The following is an 18,831-nucleotide window of genomic DNA, read 5'->3' on the forward strand; positions in this document are numbered from 1 at the left end:
GTGTTAAAAAGTGGCTCTTCAGCAAGAAACATAGCAGGATGGGGAGGGTCACAATAGTGGTATGCTAGGCGAAAATGTTTCTCTCTCGTTCGGCTTCCCGACACTCCAGGAGGACGTGAAGGACGGTGAGCCTCTCAGCACATCTACCACAGGTTGGAGGTTCATTACCAGTCAATAGAAAATTATGAGTACCATATGTGTGTCCTGTTCTGAGACGACAGAACAGGACATCAGTTCGTCCTGTTTTCGTAGCAGATGGCCGGAAACCTAACTGCGGCTTAATGAAGTGGAGCTTATTCCATTTCGGCATCCCACAAGTGTTGCCAGTGGCTTTGCAGTTTCGTTCGCAAAAAAAGGCTCGAGATTTGTGGCAGGAATAGTAGCGGTAAGATTAATAGCTTGAGATGTAATTGATGTGGCCATTTGGTCTGCTAGCACATTACCCTCAATGCATCTATGGCCGGGAACCCAGCATATTGTTACATGTCTAGGAGATGAATAAATATTGCTAAAGTATGAGTAAAGCTCAATAAAAACGGGATTTTTGTTGTGGGGATGCGCGACTCACGCGTCTCCTGTAATCCGGCTTCACCGCGTAGCTAAGTGCCGGCGCCGGTCGTGGTGGTTGCGGCGCATTGTGAGAGATGGCGCGAGTGTCGCGATACTAACGCCACCAAATGGCGGGGTGACTTGGGAGAAAAAGGTCAAAGGCGCTTCCTCTTTGGCTTGGGATCGGCGACCAACACGCACAAACGCTTCGCGCATGTGCTGACCCGCTTCTCGGGACCGTCTCGCGAGGCTAAGAGCAGGACACCGGTATGGACGAACACGGATCGTTTGAATGCGCCACCGTTCGCGTGACCGCACATGTGAACGACTAGGCGATGGTGTCACAGCATGGGGCGACCATATTCGCTCGCTATCGGGTCGCGGTGAGTCGGACTTCCTTGATTTGTCGCGCGCCCATGTGAATGTTCTATTGGTTGTAATTCGGCTAGTGTGCATTGGTGTATGAAAGGCGCAATAACTGCCTTTTTGAGTGTCTGCACTACTGTGTTGTCGTTCCTTTGTCCCAAGAGCTCGAGTGAGACCCCACATTGTGTTTTCTTGAAGACATTAGTGCCTTTACGACACTTAAGGAGTCCGTGAATATTATTGCCTTCTGAAGTTTCAATTTCTTAATGTGTTTAACAGCAGACAGCACTGCATAGGCTTCTGCAGTAAAGATACTTGTATGAAGGTTCAAAACGTCTGATTCAGAGAAAGAGGGACCAACAGCCGCGTAAGATACGCCAGCATGAGACTGGACGCGTCGGTGTGGAATTCAGAGCAAGAGTATTTCGACTGGAGTTGACGGAAATGTATTGCAATTTCGAGTTTAGGCGATAGGAGTTCTATCACCTGGCACTCCCAGGGCGGTAACAGCTTACCTGGAGGTATTAGGCGATGTTCGAGACGTGGGGCATTATAAAAAAGTGTAGTACACGTCAAATCGTTAACGATTGTAGAACACGGATGTTCATGATTAGAGTGGACTTTGAGGAAATATGTGTAGCTGATGCATGATCTCTGTAGATGGAGTGAGCATTCATTTGATTCTGCGTAGAAGCTTTCAATAGGGCTTGTTCTGAAAGCACCAGTAGCCAGGCGGATACGTAGATGGTGAACGGGATCTAGCATCTTTTACGCGCTTGGAGCGCCAGAGTGATTGTTAGAAAAACTGCTAATGCAGCACTACTTAAACAGTACAAAATGAATGCACAAACACAGGGTGCCCTAACTATCATGCAGCAAGATTTAAAATTATGCAAATAGCATGTAGCTGAACAGAACCAAAGTAATAATGCTGTTTGCCGTCGCTTGGAGATACTCGAAGTAATTTTTACATTCCGCCTAATTAGTCGTAATTAATTAATAAACTTCTCAATTATTATAGTTAGATGAAAAGTGTCAATGAGAAAATTGTAGAGCAACATGAGAAACTACCGATACAGCTTTCTGGTGCTCAATATTACATAAAAGTGTTTTTCCGAGCGTAAAAGAAGCCCGCGAATACACACAAAATTGCCATGCGACTGGCCACTCGAGGCACTTTGCGTCTATTCGCGGGCTTTGGCCTTGACAGAGGCAGAACAAACATATCTTAACTGCAATATTTCTGGCGAAACCTAATCAGTGTCTCACTCTTCTTGGTCATGCACAGTGATGTACACCTGTGAGCAAAAGTATATGGACCAGAGATTGCATGATAAAGCTGATTTTCACCTCTGCCCGTGAATGTAACTTGAAATTAAGGATGGCAGTTCGAACTTGGCAATGCCAACTTTCCAGTACACTCGTCAATTTCACTTTGTGCACGTTAATGATGAAGAAATTCAGCTTTTTCGGTGACCCTGTGGTCCGTAAGCTTTTGCTCACGGGTGTACCTTTGTGTTGTTCAGGTATATATTTGTGCTAAATTCGTAATAAAGAATTCAGTTGTCAGTCCGCGCTGCTATGTGCTCCCCTTCTTTGTCTGTTCGCGCTGTTCCCCTGTCGAGCTGCAATAAAGCTTCGACTTTGCTAAGTGATGAAAGACCCACTTGTCGCTCATGCCTGCACTTCTTTTTTTCCACTTTATTGGATAGACTAGGTGGTACGAGGCATCAATTGATCAAATACGCAACAAACCACAAATAATATCTTTTAATGAGACCATTTCGAAACACGAGGAAAAAAAAGCACGTCTGTTGACTAGAGAGCCTCAGCAAATCACAAAAGTCAGAAGATAGAATAATAGGTGGAGAGAAGGTAAGTAAGATAGGTAGGTAATAGGTGATAGGTAATAAGAAGATAGGTAATAGGTGGGCTAACGACTGCAAACCCCGCTTGGAATGCAGAAAAAATAATGTGGCACGCATTCAGCTTTTGGCGACACAGTCATTGTGTGGCTTGTAACTCCTGCACCCATGGTTTGTGATAACTCGTATTTCCTTGATGGAACGAGACGCAACACAGTCATTAGCGTATGTGTGAAAGCACCCACTCACCAGGTTGTAGTGTGCCTTGAGCACATGTTCTGTGACAGCCTCCTTGCAGGTGAATGACTTGCGGCAGCTTGAACATACCAGCGCTGTCTGCAACACATGACCAGCACGAGCTTAATGAGTTGACAATGTGCATAAGAAACGGACAGATGGCACACTTTACTGCGATGCATAATGGCGCACAAGGCAGCAAACAGTGGAAACAGGACGGGTGCCAACTTTGGTCGCTCAAACATAGGCACAATATCAACCGACCTTGGTTAAACAGAAAGCTGTTATTCAATAAAAGCAATTTGCTATTTTTCTGCCCCTTAACATTTCATATAAGAGGAGTCTGCTGTACTAAACAAAGCATACGTCTCCCTCTAAGGCAATCTAAATACAGGTCAGAATTATTGAATTTTTTAAAACAACATTACGTGCAAGTAAATTATGACATCTCATTTGATCCTTCAAGTTGGGAAGGAAGAAATAATACTGTTGCATGCTTACTATCACAGAAGATTTGCCTACGAAAAAGTGTACACAGGAAAAGCTGCAGTCTGCTTTTAGCCAACTAGTGTTGCAATGCGGGCTAGTTGGTATGGCAGCTTCAAATACTTGTCCCGTAAAACTCCGAGCAAGTACCCCCCCTCAAGCAAGTCGAAATTATCCGCAAAGTTAGGGGGGGGGGGGGGGGACTATCCCGGAACGGCACCAAAATTCAAGATAGCAACGACAAAATTATCCCGCCAAAAAAAAAAGAAGCGCAGTGGGAATGGCATTAAAATGTTATTGAACATGAACTTTATTAAGCCAAAGATTTGTTAGTGGCATTTATCACGGTCAAAACCACCGAAAAGAACTATTGAAAGCGCGCATCGACGCTGCTCCGACGCATCGCCGCGACCAGCGAAACGAACATTGGTTATGTAGCTTCTATTCCAGGCGAAATTATGTCTGCTAGAGTAAAGTGATGCGTAATGTTCACCATGTCCACGGTGAAACATTTAGCACTAAAGACAGTTCCGATACAAGTCAAGCTCAGCTGCGGTGCATGGCTACCGACGGCGGACAGCGAACCGCGGCTCGGCCATGCTTACATCGCAGCTGGTGGCACCGCAAACATCAGCATGTTTTCTTCATCGTGTAAAATTATTGCGAGGAGAGGGTAAAGCGGCAACGACGGTAACAAAACATCGCTGCTTGGGAGCGTCGGCGGTTCGTTCTGAAGCGCCTTCTGCTACAGATTCGAAGTGAACTGGAAAAGGCCTAGTGACGATATCGGTGGCGAGTGATTAGCAGTGGTGAAGCTGCCAGCGATGCCAGAGCGTAGCCGCGTTCACTCCTCTGTCGCCGAGTGGTCACGTCGCGGTGCTGCAAGGAAATCCTCTGTGCCGTGTGAGAGGCAGATCTCACCGTCGGCCGGCGGTCCGTGAACGACAGACCGCCAGCCGCAGTTCGCCCCGATGCGCACGTGTGCCCACTGGGGCGTCCGGGTGCAACCATGATTCGATGAAATATCTCATCGGGGCACCCAGATGCGCACCGGTGTGATTTGCCGAATTTGCCATTATTTTCGTGGACTGGATGTGGCAGGCCAGTGTTGGTGCGAAGCGGGAGGGGGGGGGGGGGGGGGCGCTTTCCTGGAACGGCGCGGAAATTTGAAATTAGCAGTGCAGTTGGGGGGGGGGCTCTTGCACGGGTGGGGGCGTTTGCTCGGAATTTTACGGTAAGGTAGAAGAGGAAGAAGTGACAATAAACAAGGATGGTTGGTATGGCAGCTTCAAACACTTGTAAGGTAGAAGAGGAAGAAGTGACAATAAACAAGGATGGCTACCTTGTCATACTGACTTATATCAGTGTCATTACAAGTTTAGTGCAGTCAAGGACAGGATAGGAGCCTGTGTTGTGCACCGCATTGGCTTCATTGTACCGAGGACCATGGCTTGGACGTCATCGAAATCTGCGCGGACGGCGACAGGCATGCGAGCGTGGCAAGCTTTTTCCACAGAGGACGGTTTGCTGTTACGGCTGAGCTCTGATCTCTTGTGCAGAACGCTCACGAACATGACCTTTTGCTATTGGTGGTGTAACGCAACCGTGTATGACCAGCATGAGTGAACAAGGCCAAAAATATGAGTGCGTAAGACATTTTTTCATCATATAATAGAACTCAAACAGAGAAACACTGAACACCAGCAACAAATACTTGAGCTTGTGACGAAATATAAGGCAAGTTAGCACTCGGTTGTGCAAAGCTGGAGGAACCTGAGCACTGCGAGGTAATGCGCCAAAGGTCGAAGATGGCCTCCACCCGAGTAAACCAGGCTGCAGGATTTTTGTGGCCAAAAGGATGGCAGGTGAATCTGCACCGTGGCGAGGCCCTCTGCGCTGGTTGTTGGTCTCGCTCTGGTCGTTGCTCGTCGTTCGTGGTCTCGTCCATGATATCGTGCTCACTGTACAATCATGTCGGGGTCACCACGTTATAGGCACCGAGGTTAGGTCCACTACAACGTGTGAATCAGCAAGCGAAAAACCTGAGAACCGTTTGGACCGATGGCAGGAGCTGAAGAAGGTCTTTTTTTAATAAGGCGAAAGCCTTATATGTCTCATGAGCCAGTCGACCTTGATCAAAAACGCGTCGACGACACGAGAGGTACAAAAAGGCTACAAACCTTCGATCTTTGGTGTGAGTTGAACCCACAACCTTTGGTAGTAATTAAGGACAAAGTTATTTAGGCACAGGTAATAAGGATGGTGTTAAATAAGACAGATGACAATGAGTTCTGTTGCATTCTAGTTAGCTACTGAACACAGACAGTACAAGATAACAGGGCACATCATAGACAGATCCCAAATCCAGACAATTAATGTGGTGACTGACGATGAAGGAGAGTGCAATATTTTGAATATATGGCGAATGCTGTCAATCAACTGTTCAATTTGATTTTAAAAGCCGATCACTTCATTTACTCAAAAACGTTTCATTTACTCAAAAACGTTCCACCTGTATCAAGAACAGTCAGCATGGCAACTGCTTGATAAGAACTGGGATCCTAGTTCCATTGTACTGTACATGGCCAATGAAACATTGATTGCCACATGCTTTCAAGAAGTAACAGCTGTGCTAATTGGGATTCCATTATTGGAGAAACTAGAGCGCAGGAATGAAGAGACACAAAGTGGACACGAAGTTTGCATAATCTCCTTGTGGCTTTATCTAGGTAGTTTCAGGAATCTCTTTGGGTGCATTCACGCTGACAATTGCATAGGTTGCTCAATCAACTGCACCAAGCAACTGAGGAGCCACTTGAGGCAACCAACGTTGGCAAGTGTCTCGCCATGTCTGCTTGCGCCACCATGACCACGCAAGACAAGCATCAGCGTGCACTGGCATCTGGCTCTCGTACTCCTGACTGGTTCAGCAGCTTTTTCTCTAAATTGAAATGATCCTTTTTCAACAAAAGTGACCATCTTGGCCCTGTGACCTCTGTGACTTGCTGCTGCGAATGCTGCTCAAGGATTGTAGCCTTTTTCTGTCAATTATGTCCAATGTGTACATCTGGCCAAACTAGAATTCCATCATTCTGAAAGAACATTGCGCTGAAGCTATTCCACGCCTGCAGAGTTGACAGTGGCTGCCTTTTACTAAGCTTGTCGTGCAACGAGGAGAAAAACCTGAATCTGCCATGCATTCGCCGCCTTGCTTACCTCGTGGGCCTCTTCTCTTGAGAGGAGAAAATGCGTTGGCCAGAGGACTAGCTTTGCAAAGGTGCCCTGCTGCAGATTTACCTTTACATGGCCGGTTGCTCGGTGCTTCTTGACATCTTTTGAAGCTAAAACAGTGCACACAAGCTCTGCAGTGCTCACTTGGTGCGGGAGGTCCACAGGCACCTCACCTGGCACCTGGTAGCCAGAGAAGACAATTCTTTCCGAGTAGGCCTTGTCTATGAAAAATGTCACCCACATCTGTGCCACTGTGTCATGCACCCTCGAGACACTCTCTTCATCTTCCTCACCAGTGCAGGCCACAACCCGCAACGCCACTCTCCGCGTCGTGTTGTGCCCACATGGGCAGCACCTTGGTTGGCCTGAGGCCATCTCCGCACAGATGAAATAATAAGCAGGCCACCCTGTACAAACAATAGTATTCCTACGCAACTTTTTTGGTAGCCCCTTGGGTTGACAGCTTGCTGCCAAGGAATTGTTGCCAGCTTGCTGCCAAGAAGGAGCCACATGTGATCTATATAAAAGACGTCTTAGCTCCATGCTGGACCGGCTGCACCCAGACCGAACAGCAGAGGTCCCTGTCTTTGCACAGAACTATAGCCAGGGTCCCCCATGGGTCTCTGCCGTGATCTCCAGAGCAACTGGCCCAATCTCTTATGAGGTTGCTCCCGCGGACATGTGTTGCCGGCACTTGGACTAGCTTCGTCGTCATAGCAGCACTCCCATCAGGCTAGGAGAACCTGTACCTGCAGAAGGGTAGCCTCAGGTCCAGCCCATGTCAAGCCCTAGACTTGGTGGAGCGAGCAGCAGCAAGACGTCAGAGCACAGTGGACCTCAGGAGCAACCAACAGTCACGCTACCCTAGGACGACACAGAAAGACCTCAGCCAGCACCAACAGAGCAAAGTGTAGAACTGGCAGGCCCACACTGTTCGCAGCATTCCCGGACAACACCCCAACACCTTAGGGACTTTGTGTTGGCGTTGGCTGACTGTTGAGTCCGAACTAAGGAGGAAGGGGTGTTGTGTAATGAACCAGGCTGTTAAGTTCAGGCAGATAAACGAAGCATGGTTGGTGGACCTCGATTATGGGGAGCGCCATCTCCCGGGTACAGAAGTATGTATGTACACTCGTGTTAGCCAGTTTCCCCCATTTCATGTTTGTGAGGGCAACAAACTGCTGATGCCACTCTGTGATACAGTGTAGACAGCTTATAACGTAAGTCGCCGGAGTCGCGGATATCCGCACTATAACCAAAGCAACAATTTTCAAGGCCCGCACATATGCAAAACATGTACACCGAGCCGCCACGCGTACGCAACAGTTGAGGAATGCGGCTAGAACATTTCCATTCAATCTACAGAAGAATATCACTAATTCGAACCAAATCACGCGGCGGTGCCTCTGACCGGCATTGCTCCGGCAATGCCATAGAGTAAAAGCTTAGGAGAGACCCCTCAATGTCGCGCGTGAACAAAACAAAAAAAAAAGAGGAAAAAAATGCGGCGGAAATTTCACCCTCTCTCAAATGGCAAGGTCACCGATTCTGCGTTGCGCCGGAACATGTGTGTACGTCTCGCGCTCCTGCTTGGTTTTGTGGAGTGGAGAAACGTATGCTGCTCGTGAACGCGCACGAGACAGTGGCGCAGACCATCACTGGAAGAGGAAAGTGCGTTCGGTGCAGAGACGCTCGTGTAGAACGTTCTTGTAAATTCTTCGTGTACATAGTTTCAGGGCACAAGTTCGCCCTTAATAAACCAGTTATTGTATTTTACTCCTCGAAATACCGTTACATTGTGGTGGAGGTGCGGGGTATGTTTGGATGTCCCCTGGGTGCCAGAGACCAGAGTCTCGATCCTCAGTGATTGGAATCTGGAGAGCTGACTCCAGTGCACCAGTGCGCCAGCCGCCAACTTCAGGGAGACCCACCTGAATTCGGACCGCTTCTCGCTGCTACAGCCACTCTTCCACTGACGTCACAACGATGACTAGCCAGGCGACATCACCCGAGGTCGTCGTTTACCCGCCGTGCATGCCCGAGCTGTTCCACGGCGACCCGTACAAAGACGACGAGGATTGGTTGGAGCACTTCGAGAGGGTCGCAGATGTCAATGGCTGGAACCCGGCACGGAAACGTCGCCACGCGTACTTCGCGTTGGGGGATTCAGCAAAGACATGGTACGAAAATCACGAAGCGTTGTCAACGTCGTGGGAAGAGTTTCGGCGACATCTGCTTGCTGCGTTTCAATGCGGTGATCGCCGAGAGAAGGCTGAGAATGCTCTGCAAGCCAGGAACCAGTGCACCAACGAGAGTGTCGGCATGTACATCGAGGACATGTCCCGTCTGTTCAAACGTGCCGATGCGAACATGCCCGAGGAGAAGAAAGTGCGCCATCTTATGCGTGGCGTGAAGGAGGAGCTATTTGCCGCGTTGGTTCGCAACCCACCACGTACTGTTGCGGAGTTTCACACCGAGGCGACGACGATAGAGAAGGCCCTGCAGCAGCGCGCCCGCCACTACAACCGTGATGTCAGCAGCGCCCCTGTGGACGTTCTCTTGGCATGCGTGGACAATAATGCCAAAGCGTTGAGAGAGCTGGTGCGTTCTATCGTGAGAGAAGAGCTTCACAAGCTGCAGCAACCGCAAGCTGCGTCGACTGGTTCTTCGCTCGCCGTCGTCATTCAGGATGAAGTTAGGCAGGCCATGTTAGAATCGCAACCGGACGTGCAGCCTATTTCACTTGGGTAACCACTGCAGGAACGCCGCGTACCAACATACGCTGACGCTGTGCATCAGCCTGCCATGCAGATTGCATCATTCGCAGCCCTCATTGCCCGCCCACCGGCTCCGCACAGTGCATCTTCCCAGGGAGAGTACAGACCACGGAAAAGCGACGTGTGGCGCACACCCGACAGGACGCCGCTCTGCTTCCATTATGGAGAGGCTGGACACATGTACAGAAGGTGCTCATATCGGCGGGTCGGCCTTCGTGGATTTGCTGTCAATGCACCTTGCCCCCGCAATGGGGAAAGACCCATAGATATTGAAGATTACTTGTCGCGAAGTCAACTTGCAGCTGCTAGTTACCAACACCAGCCACGGTCACCAGCGCCCGCCCGCTACCGATCACCAAGCCCACGACCCTTTTCAAGTTCCCCAAGATGTCGTTCATTCAGCCCGCGCCCAGAAAACTTAAGCCAGCAACCTGGGGAGGCAAGGCCGCTGACGTTCGACAAAGCGAAGATCCTCCGTCAATGTCACAGTGCAGTAGCGACAAGCAAAAAGCGGCGACTACGATACGTACGCAGAAAATTTTTTAAGACTTACTTACTGGACCGCACATACGTACAGCTGGGGGTCACCTCATTAATCCTCTAGGAATATGCACCGTAAGAGTTCTGATTCGAGGTGTAGCTTACATTATCGAATTCATAGTACCTCCGGACTGTTCGAGAGACATTATTCTCGGTATGGATTTTCGGCACGCAAACGGTGTTATAATTTACCTGCAGAATTCTAGCGTTTCCTCCTCGACGAAGCTGGCCATTGACATGGAGGAGCCTGAAGAACCGGACTACACTGCCTTGCGAGTTCTCGATGCGGACGTAACTGTGCCATCACGCAGCAGTGTGGGGATGCGCGACTCTCACGCGTCCCCTGATGTTGTTTTCCCCGCATGTCTCCTGTAGTCCGGCTTCTCTGCGTGGCTAAGCCCGGCGGTGGTTGCGGCGCGTTGCGAGAGATGGCGCTAGTGTCGCGATGCTAACACCACCGAACGCACCCCGGGGTCACTTGGGAGAAAAAGGTCGGAGGCGCTCTCTCTTTGGCTTGGGATCGGCGACCAACACGCACGGACGCTTCGCGCGTGCGCCGGCCCGCTTCGTGCGACCGTCGCGCGAGGCTAAGAGCGGGACACCGGTATGGACGAACACGGATCGTTCGAGCGCGCCACCGTTCGCGCGACTGTACACGTGAACGACTAGGCGATGGTGTCATAGCATGGGGCGAACGTATTCGCTCCCCATCGGGTCGCGGTGAGTCGGACTTCCTTGATTTGTCGCGCGCCCGTGTGAATGTTCAATGGGTAGTAATTCGGCTAGTGTGCATTAGTGTATGAAAAGCGCAATAAATGCCCTTTTGATTGTTTGCACTACTGAGTTGTCGCTCCTTTGTCCCAAGAGCCCGTGTGAGACCCCACATCTGGCTACCCAACGTGGGGCTCTTGGGGCATCGGACGATAATGTTACCAGTTTTGCTCGGTTCGAGATGTTTCAACCGAAGCGTAGTCCTAGCGAGGATTTTGACCGCTAGTGTCGGCGGTGTGCTTTCTTGAGCGAGGCGACGGTTGCTGTAGCGTGTTTGAACTTTTCAACATGCTAAGCCTTTTCGCGAGTGTTTTGAAGTACACTCGTCGGTATGAGAGCCACGTGGTCTGCATCCTGGGAGAGCGAGGCCTAGCGCCCGGGGAGCATTGGCAAGCCTGAAGCGAGTGAGTACGGAAGCCTCGTGGGTGGTCCGAATTTCTTATGTAAATAGCTTCTTCTATATCTCTGACTTCGGAAGTCGAGGCTCAGGGAGCCGGGTGGCCGCGGGCCACGGGTGCCGCTACGGGCTGATTGGTATTGCGGCCTGGCACCGGGCGCTCCGACACCGTCTGGGACGGTGGGCGCCGTAAAATCGGATGCTGTGTGCACCGAGCGGAGTAGGACCACCTCACAGAGCTAACGTCTCCTCGCGGCTGCCTGTTGTGCCCATTTTGGGTGATGTTTTTTTTTTTTGATGCCGGTTGTTGTCAAACTAGCGATGCATTAGGCCTAAGGCTTAACAAAGCTGCCTATCGTACGTTGAGGGACACAACCTGATGGACCGTGGTGTTGAGGTGTCGCACATTGCTTCCCTCATTAGTTCGCCTCGCAGGAATTGAAATTACTCATTCGACTCAAGAAAGAAAGCTTTGTTCACGTGAACTTAGCATCTGAAATGCCGTCCGAAATTTTGCTAGCAGAATTGAACATCATACCACGTGGGCGATGCGTATGCCGAATTCCTCTCCCTTGCACTACTTTAGTGTTTGTCGAGTGCGTTGAGTGTACGCAGAATGAGCTGAGTCGCCCCTGGTTTGCTGTCACCTGCACATCATCTGCGCTGTTGCCCCGGCCTACGAACGAGCCACCCCTGGCAATGGAGATGCCTGTGGCCAGTTCGGCGCAGCGATTTCGGCGGCCGCCTGTGTCCGGCTCGCTACCCTCGGCGGCTGGGAAAAGAGCCGGCAATCACCAGCGGCTCTCGCCGGCAGGGCGCATCGGCGCAAGCGACGCTTGCTCGCGCCAACTTCTGCGTCGCCGTTTCCGGAGTCCTGTGCTGGAGTCGTGCCATCGAATCTGCGGAGCTGATGCTGTGACCAACGGACGCCAGCGGTGCACCTCAGAGACAAGGTCGGCTCGCATGTTGTGGAAAACGTGTGGACATTTCCTCGGCGGCGGCCACTGTCGCATGTACTAACTCTTGTTCGCGACGCACGCGTTGTTAGACCTTGTGACATGCTTCGCCGGAGTATGTGTAGTGATTTAAGGTTGGGGGGATGTGGGGATGCGCGACTCTCACGCGTCCCCTGATGTTGTTTTCCCCGCATGTCTCCTGTAGTCCGGCTTCTCCGCGTGGCTAAGCCCGGCGGTGGTTGCGGCGCGTTGCGAGAGATGGCGCTACTGTCGCGATGCTAACGCCACCGAACGCGGGGTCACTTGGGAGAAAAAGGTCGGAGGCGCTCTCTCTTTGGCTTGGGATCGGCGACCAACACGCACGGACGCTTCGCGCGTGCGCCGGCCCGCTTCGCGCGACCGTCGCACGAGGCTAAGAGCGGGACACCGGTATGGACGAACACGGATCGTTCGAGCGCGCCACCGTTCGCGTGACTGTACACGTGAACGACTAGGCGATGGTGTCATAGCATGGGGCGAACGTATTCGCTCGCTATCGGGTCGCGGTGAGTCGGACTTCCTTGATTTGTCGCGTGCCCAGTGTGAATGTTCAATGGGTAGTAATTCGGCTAGTGTGCATTAGTGTATGAAAAGCGCAATAAATGCCCTTTTGATTGTTTGCACTACTGTGTTGTCGCTCCTTTGTCCCAAGAGCCCGTGTGAGACCCCACAACTGGTTCGCATCAGAAATGAAGCATTCGTTGACTCCGAGGGTATAGCGCACGGCAATGTCGAGCTACTGCTGAAGAAAGGTATTTGCATTGCTAGGGGGTACATCCGCTTACGCGATAGGCTTGCCGACCTATTGCTGACAAACTTCGAAATTGAACTTCAGCATGTCGGGAAGAACACTGCCATCGCCTTCCTGCACAGCTTTACTACAGTGACAAGCTTATGTACCCTGGAGTCGGAGCCACCTCCTGTGAAAACTACGAATAACGCCGCAGCAGCAGTTGCAATCAGCCCACACCTACCACCAGCCGAGACGAAAATTATACAAGACCTCATAGGTGCTTTTGCAGAGTGTTTCTCAACTTCCTCAATAGTACGGCGAACGCAGATTGTTAAACACGGTATAATAACAGACGAAGCAACCAGACCTGTATACCAACAGCCATACCAAGTATCGCCGAAAGAACGGGAGATCATAAAGGAGCAGGTGCAAGAGATGCTTCGGGACGATCTCATTGAGCCGTCCAACAGCCCATGGGCGTCGCCGGTAGTTCTTGTCAGGAAAAAGGACAACACAATGAGATTCTGAGGAAGAAGATGCGGTCACTGACCAAGTCAAAGTAATACACAGAGACGTTTCGGGACCCGTACGGGTTCCTTGTTCACACTAAGCAGGCAAGAGCCGTAAGTCGCTTTTTATACTAAAATGTGATGTAATGAGCGGGTGTAGCTGGCAGGGAGATTGCCATCTGTCCTGTTGATAGTGTCCTCCGTGGTCTGAATAAACACTGATTCTAATAGTAGTCTTGTGGCCGGATTCTTCTCCTTGGCTATTATAGTGGCGTTATCCCAATTGATGCAGTGACCGTGATTATCGGCGTGCTCTGCCAGTGCGTTCGACGCTTTCTTGTTGTTGCAGACGTCCCTCCGATGTTCCTTTAATCTTCTGGTGAAGTTGCCAGTTTCGCCGATGTAACTGCAGCTGCAGTCTGCGCATGGTATCTTGTAGACAACACCAGGGTTAGCTCTTGCTGTCTAATCGATCTTTCACGTTAACAAGCTGATTTCTCAGTTTGTTGGAGGGCATGTGCGCAACGCGAAGGTCATACCTTGAAAAGATACGGCTTAGAGCTTCGCTGACCCCAGGAACATATGGAACGCCGGCGCGTCTTCGGAACGACTTGCCCTGGGATGGCCTGGGATGGAGGACACGCACTCAGGCCGCAGCAGCCCGCCCAAACTAAAGCTGCCGTTCTCAACTTGTCCTCGTACAAGCTTACTGCTTCTGAAGCTGCCGTTCTACGCAAGGGATTGAACTTCAATTCTGGTGCCTCACCCAACCCGACGAGAATGGTCTGCGCCGTGGAGCGAGCCGTCGCACAGCTTCCTTCCGAAGTAAGAGACGAAGCTCGTACCCGCGCTATCGGTGTTCTGTCCAAGTGGCGGACACGCGACCCTCAAGCCCGGCCTTCACCGGCTGAGAAAGACGTCATCAAGGGCCTCCGAAACAACCTCTCCATTGCGATACTTCCTGCGGACAAGGGAAATGCTCAACAGAAGTGAGTACGATGAGAAGATGACGGATTTGCTTTTGGACGGGGATACTTACGTAACCATACAAAAAGATCCCACGGCAAGCCTTCAAACGAAACTGCAGAAGCTACTCTCCAATATTTTTAAGTTCGTGCCGCCGCAGCACAAGCACCTTTACTATCGCCTCCTGTGTACCAATGGGTCTGCACCTGCAATTTACGGCCTGCCCAAAGTACACAAGCCAGGCGTTCCGCTACGGCCCATCGTCGACTTCACAAGGTCGCCGCTGCACCGACTTTCGGGTTACCTACACCAAGTGTTGGGCCCACTCGCCGGAAAAACAGCAACGCACATTGCCAATTCGTCAGCTTTCGTGGAAAAAGTGCGCGACAATTCCCTGGATGAAGAAGACGGGATGGTATCCTTCGACGTCAGAGCGCTCTTCACTTCCGTGCCTGTCGACTTGGCCGTAGCGGCGTGCACGAAAGTCCTGCTGGCGGACGAAACGCTCGCAGAGCGCACACCTTTGGAGGTACAGGACGTCTGCGAGCTGCTAGAATTTCGCCTAAGCAACACGTATTTCACCTACCGCAAGCAGTGTTATAAGCAGATCCACGGAACTGCCATGGGGGCTTCCATCTCCGTTACTACGGCCAATTTGGTCATGGAGCTAGTTGAACAGAAGGCCCTTGCCGACTTCGCTCCCGCGCCCAAGATATTCGTCCGCTACGTGGACGACTGCTTCTGCATCCTAAATAAGAATGATGCCCCACGGCTCCTGCGTGTTCTCAACTCAATAGAGGCAGCAATACAGTTTACCGCAGAATACGAGTGCGACAGCAGCCTTCCCTTCCACGACGTCCAGGTGGGCCGAACCGGAAATAAGCTCTCGTTTGCTGTGCACAGGAAAGCGACGCATACCGGACACTACCTAAATTTTAATTCGTGCCACCCAGCTTGTCACAAGCAATCCGTTGTTTCTTCTCTGGTGACGCGGGCAACACGCATCTGTTCAAGTGACGACGAAATCAGGAAAGAACTTCAGACAATCCATCGCGAATTAATGACGAACGGGTACCCAAAGAAATTTATTAAGACTAATGAAGATCGTGTCCTCCATCCCAGGCCATCCCACGGCAAGTCGTTCCGAAGACGCGCCGGCGTTCCATATGTTCCTGGGGTCAGCGAAGCTCTAAGCCGTATCTTTTCAAGGTATGACCTTCGCGTTGCGCACATGCCCTCCAACAAACTGAGAAATCAGCTTGTTAACGTGAAAGATCGATTAGACAGCAAGAGCTACCCTGGTGTTGTCTACAAGATACCATGCGCAGACTGCAGCTGCGGTTACATCGGCGAAACTGGCAACTTCACCAGAAGATTAAAGGAACATCGGAGGGACGTCTGCAACAACAAGAAAGCGTCGAACGCACTGGCAGAGCACGCCGATAATCACGGTCACTGCATCAATTGGGATAACGCCACTATAATAGCCAAGGAGAAGAATCCGGCCACAAGACTACTATTAGAATCAGTGTTTATTCAGACCACGGAGGACACTATCAACAGGACAGATGGCAATCTCCCTGCCAGCTACACCCGCTCATTACGTCACATTTTAGTATAAAAAGCGACTTACGGCTCTTGCCTGCTTAGTGTGAACAAGGAACCCGTACGGGTCCCGAAACGTCTCTGTGTATTACTTTGACTTGGTCAGTGACCGCATCTTCTTCCTCATCATGCTACCTGACCAGACGAACTTTCGTCGAATTCTTGACTACAATGAGATTCTGTGTTGATTACTGGAAACTGAACAGCGTCACCAAGCGTGATGTCTACCCCTTGCCACGTATCGATGACACCTTGGACCAGCTGCGTGATGCAAAGTATTTTTCATCATTGGATTTAAAAAGCGGATATTGGCAAATTGAAGTGGACGAAAGAGATCGTGAAAAAACAGCTTTCGTTACTCCGGACGGACTTTATGAGTTTAAAGCACTTCCATTCGGCCTCTGTTGCGCGCCAGCAACCTTCCAGCGCATGATGGACAGTGTCCTGTCGGGTCTCAAATGGCAGTCATGCCTAGTCTACTTGGATGACGTGATATTCGCTTCAACGCTCGAGCAGCACGTGGAGAGGCTACGTTCAGTGCTCCAGGCTATCCAGTCAGCCGGCTTGACAATCAAACCGGAAAAGTGCCAGTTTGGATTTGAAGAACTTTGTTTCTTGGGTCACATCATCATCAAGGTATAGGGCCGGACGCCAAGAAGACTGCAGCCATCGCAGGACTTCCCAAGCTACGAAATAAGAAAGAGGTGCATCAATTTTTGGGCTTACGCGCTCACTACAGGCGATTTATAGAAAATTTCTCAAAAATTTCCGAACCTCTAACAAGACTCACGAAAGAAGACATACCCTTCGTGTGGCATACCGCACAAGACACTGCTTTCAAAGAATTAAAGAAGCGTTTGCAATCCACGCCAATCCTCGCCCACTTCGACGAGATCGCAGACACAGAAGTCCACACAGATGCCAGCAATCTGGGTCTTGGCGCAGTTTTAGTTCAGTGGCAGAATGGAGAAGAGAAGGTCATAGCGCACGCTAGCCGCCGCACTCTCTCAAAAGCTGAAAGAAACTATTCTGCGACGGAGAAGGAGTGCTTGGCAGTCATATGGGCCATCAGCAAGTTTAGACCATACCTCTACGGCAGGCCGTTTCATGCAGTCAGCGACCACCATTCACAGTGCTGGCTGGCAAGCTTGAAAGACCCATCCGGACAACTTGCGAGGTGGAGCCTCAGACTCCAAGAATACGACATTAGTGTTGTATAAGTCTGGGCGAAAGCATTACGATGCTGATTGCTTGTCACGTGCACCGGTCAGCTCTCCTCCTTCTGAAGACGACGATTTGCCATTCCTTTATGTTACACGAGCCGTGGAAATCGCCGAGCATCAACGGGCCGACGCAGATTTGCTCCCACTCATAAAGTATCTCGAAGGGCATAACGTTCAAGTTCCACGAGTGTTTAAGAGAGGATTATCTTCATTCTGCCTCCGAGATGACGCACTCTACAAGAGAAACTTCCAAAACAACAATGAAAAGTTCTTACTCGTCGTACCGTCAGTTATGTGGCCTGAAATATTAGAAGCCTGCCATGATGACCCGTCATTAGGCCACTTGGGTGTCCCCTGAACATTCGCCAGAATCCATGCAAAATATTATTGGCCGAATTTATTAGCGTCAGTACAGGACTACGTGAAGACATATCGCGAATGTCAAAGCCGCAAAACACCACCCGTAAAGCCAACTGGTCTTCTCCAACCCATATACCCACCTAAGACTCCATTTCAACAAGTTGGGATGGATCTTCTTGGACCATTTCCCACATCGACATCAGGGAAGAGGTGGATCGTTATCACGACCGGCTATTTGACACGATATGCTGAAACTGGCTGCCTTGAGCGGGGAACGGCCGTCGAAGTTGCCAAGTATTTTGTTCACAACATAATGCTTCGACATGGCGCCCCAATGGTTGTCATAAGAGATCGAGGTGCAACATTTACAGCTGAGTTGATGCAGTGCTTAATGATGATGACTAACACCAGTCACAGAAAAACCACCACATACCACCCCCAAACAAACGGGTTGACAGAATGCCTGAACCGCACCATTGCTGATATGTTGTCAATGTATGTTCACATCGAACATAAGACTTGGGACGAGATCCTGCCTTACGCTACATTCGCCTACAACACGGCCCTACAGGAGTCAACTCGCGTCACTCCGTTTGAACTTGTCTATGGGCGCACCGTCACAACAACGCTGGATGCCATGCTGCCAGCAGATAATGACGACGGCAACCCGTGCGACGTTGACGAGTTCCTACAAAGAGCCGAAGAAGCCCGCCAGTTGGCACGATGCCGATTACGCCATCAACAATGCAAGGACGCACGTTCTTACAACAGGCACCGCCGAATAGTTCAGTACCAGCCGGGTTACAAGGTATGGGTATGGACACCAGTGCGACATTGCAGACTCTCATAAAAGCTACTTCGACGGTACTTTGGCCCGTATGAGGTTATCCGTCGACTAAGCGACCTGATTTACGAAGTCATCCCTCGTGGAAATGAGCGCACTAAATGCCCGAACATTGCTGACGTCATCCACATAGTTCGCATGAAGCCCTATTACGAGCGATAATGAAAAGCCTCCCACAAACTTAGCTACCCTCCTGCCTGCATCAGGACGATGCTTATTGGGAGGGGGAGTAATGCCGCAAGTCTGCTCTGTGGGGAGCACACGCAGCAGCCTTCTCCCGCGAGCGCTCACCGTCACTTGCACGCGGAGCGCACGTAGCGGAAGCCGGGCGGACACGGTAGAAATGCACTTTGCCTTCTCCCGGTTCTCGCTCGCCT

At 50.7% G+C, this 18,831-nt stretch overlaps 1 protein-coding gene across 1 annotated transcript in view; it reads right to left on the minus strand.

Annotated features, from left to right (window-relative positions):
* The window catches only part of LOC125945147 (uncharacterized), a 414,471-nt gene that overhangs the window by 123,067 nt on the left and 272,573 nt on the right, over positions 1 to 18,831 (minus strand). Inside the window, exon 16 of the mRNA XM_049666722.1 lies at positions 3,030 to 3,116. Coding sequence (XP_049522679.1) covers positions 3,030 to 3,116 — 87 coding nt within the window. The remainder of the gene's footprint in view (positions 1 to 3,029; positions 3,117 to 18,831) is intronic.

This window comes from Dermacentor silvarum, chromosome 4 (genome assembly GCF_013339745.2).
Source record: "Dermacentor silvarum isolate Dsil-2018 chromosome 4, BIME_Dsil_1.4, whole genome shotgun sequence".
In the NCBI taxonomy this organism is placed as follows: domain Eukaryota; kingdom Metazoa; phylum Arthropoda; class Arachnida; order Ixodida; family Ixodidae; genus Dermacentor; species Dermacentor silvarum.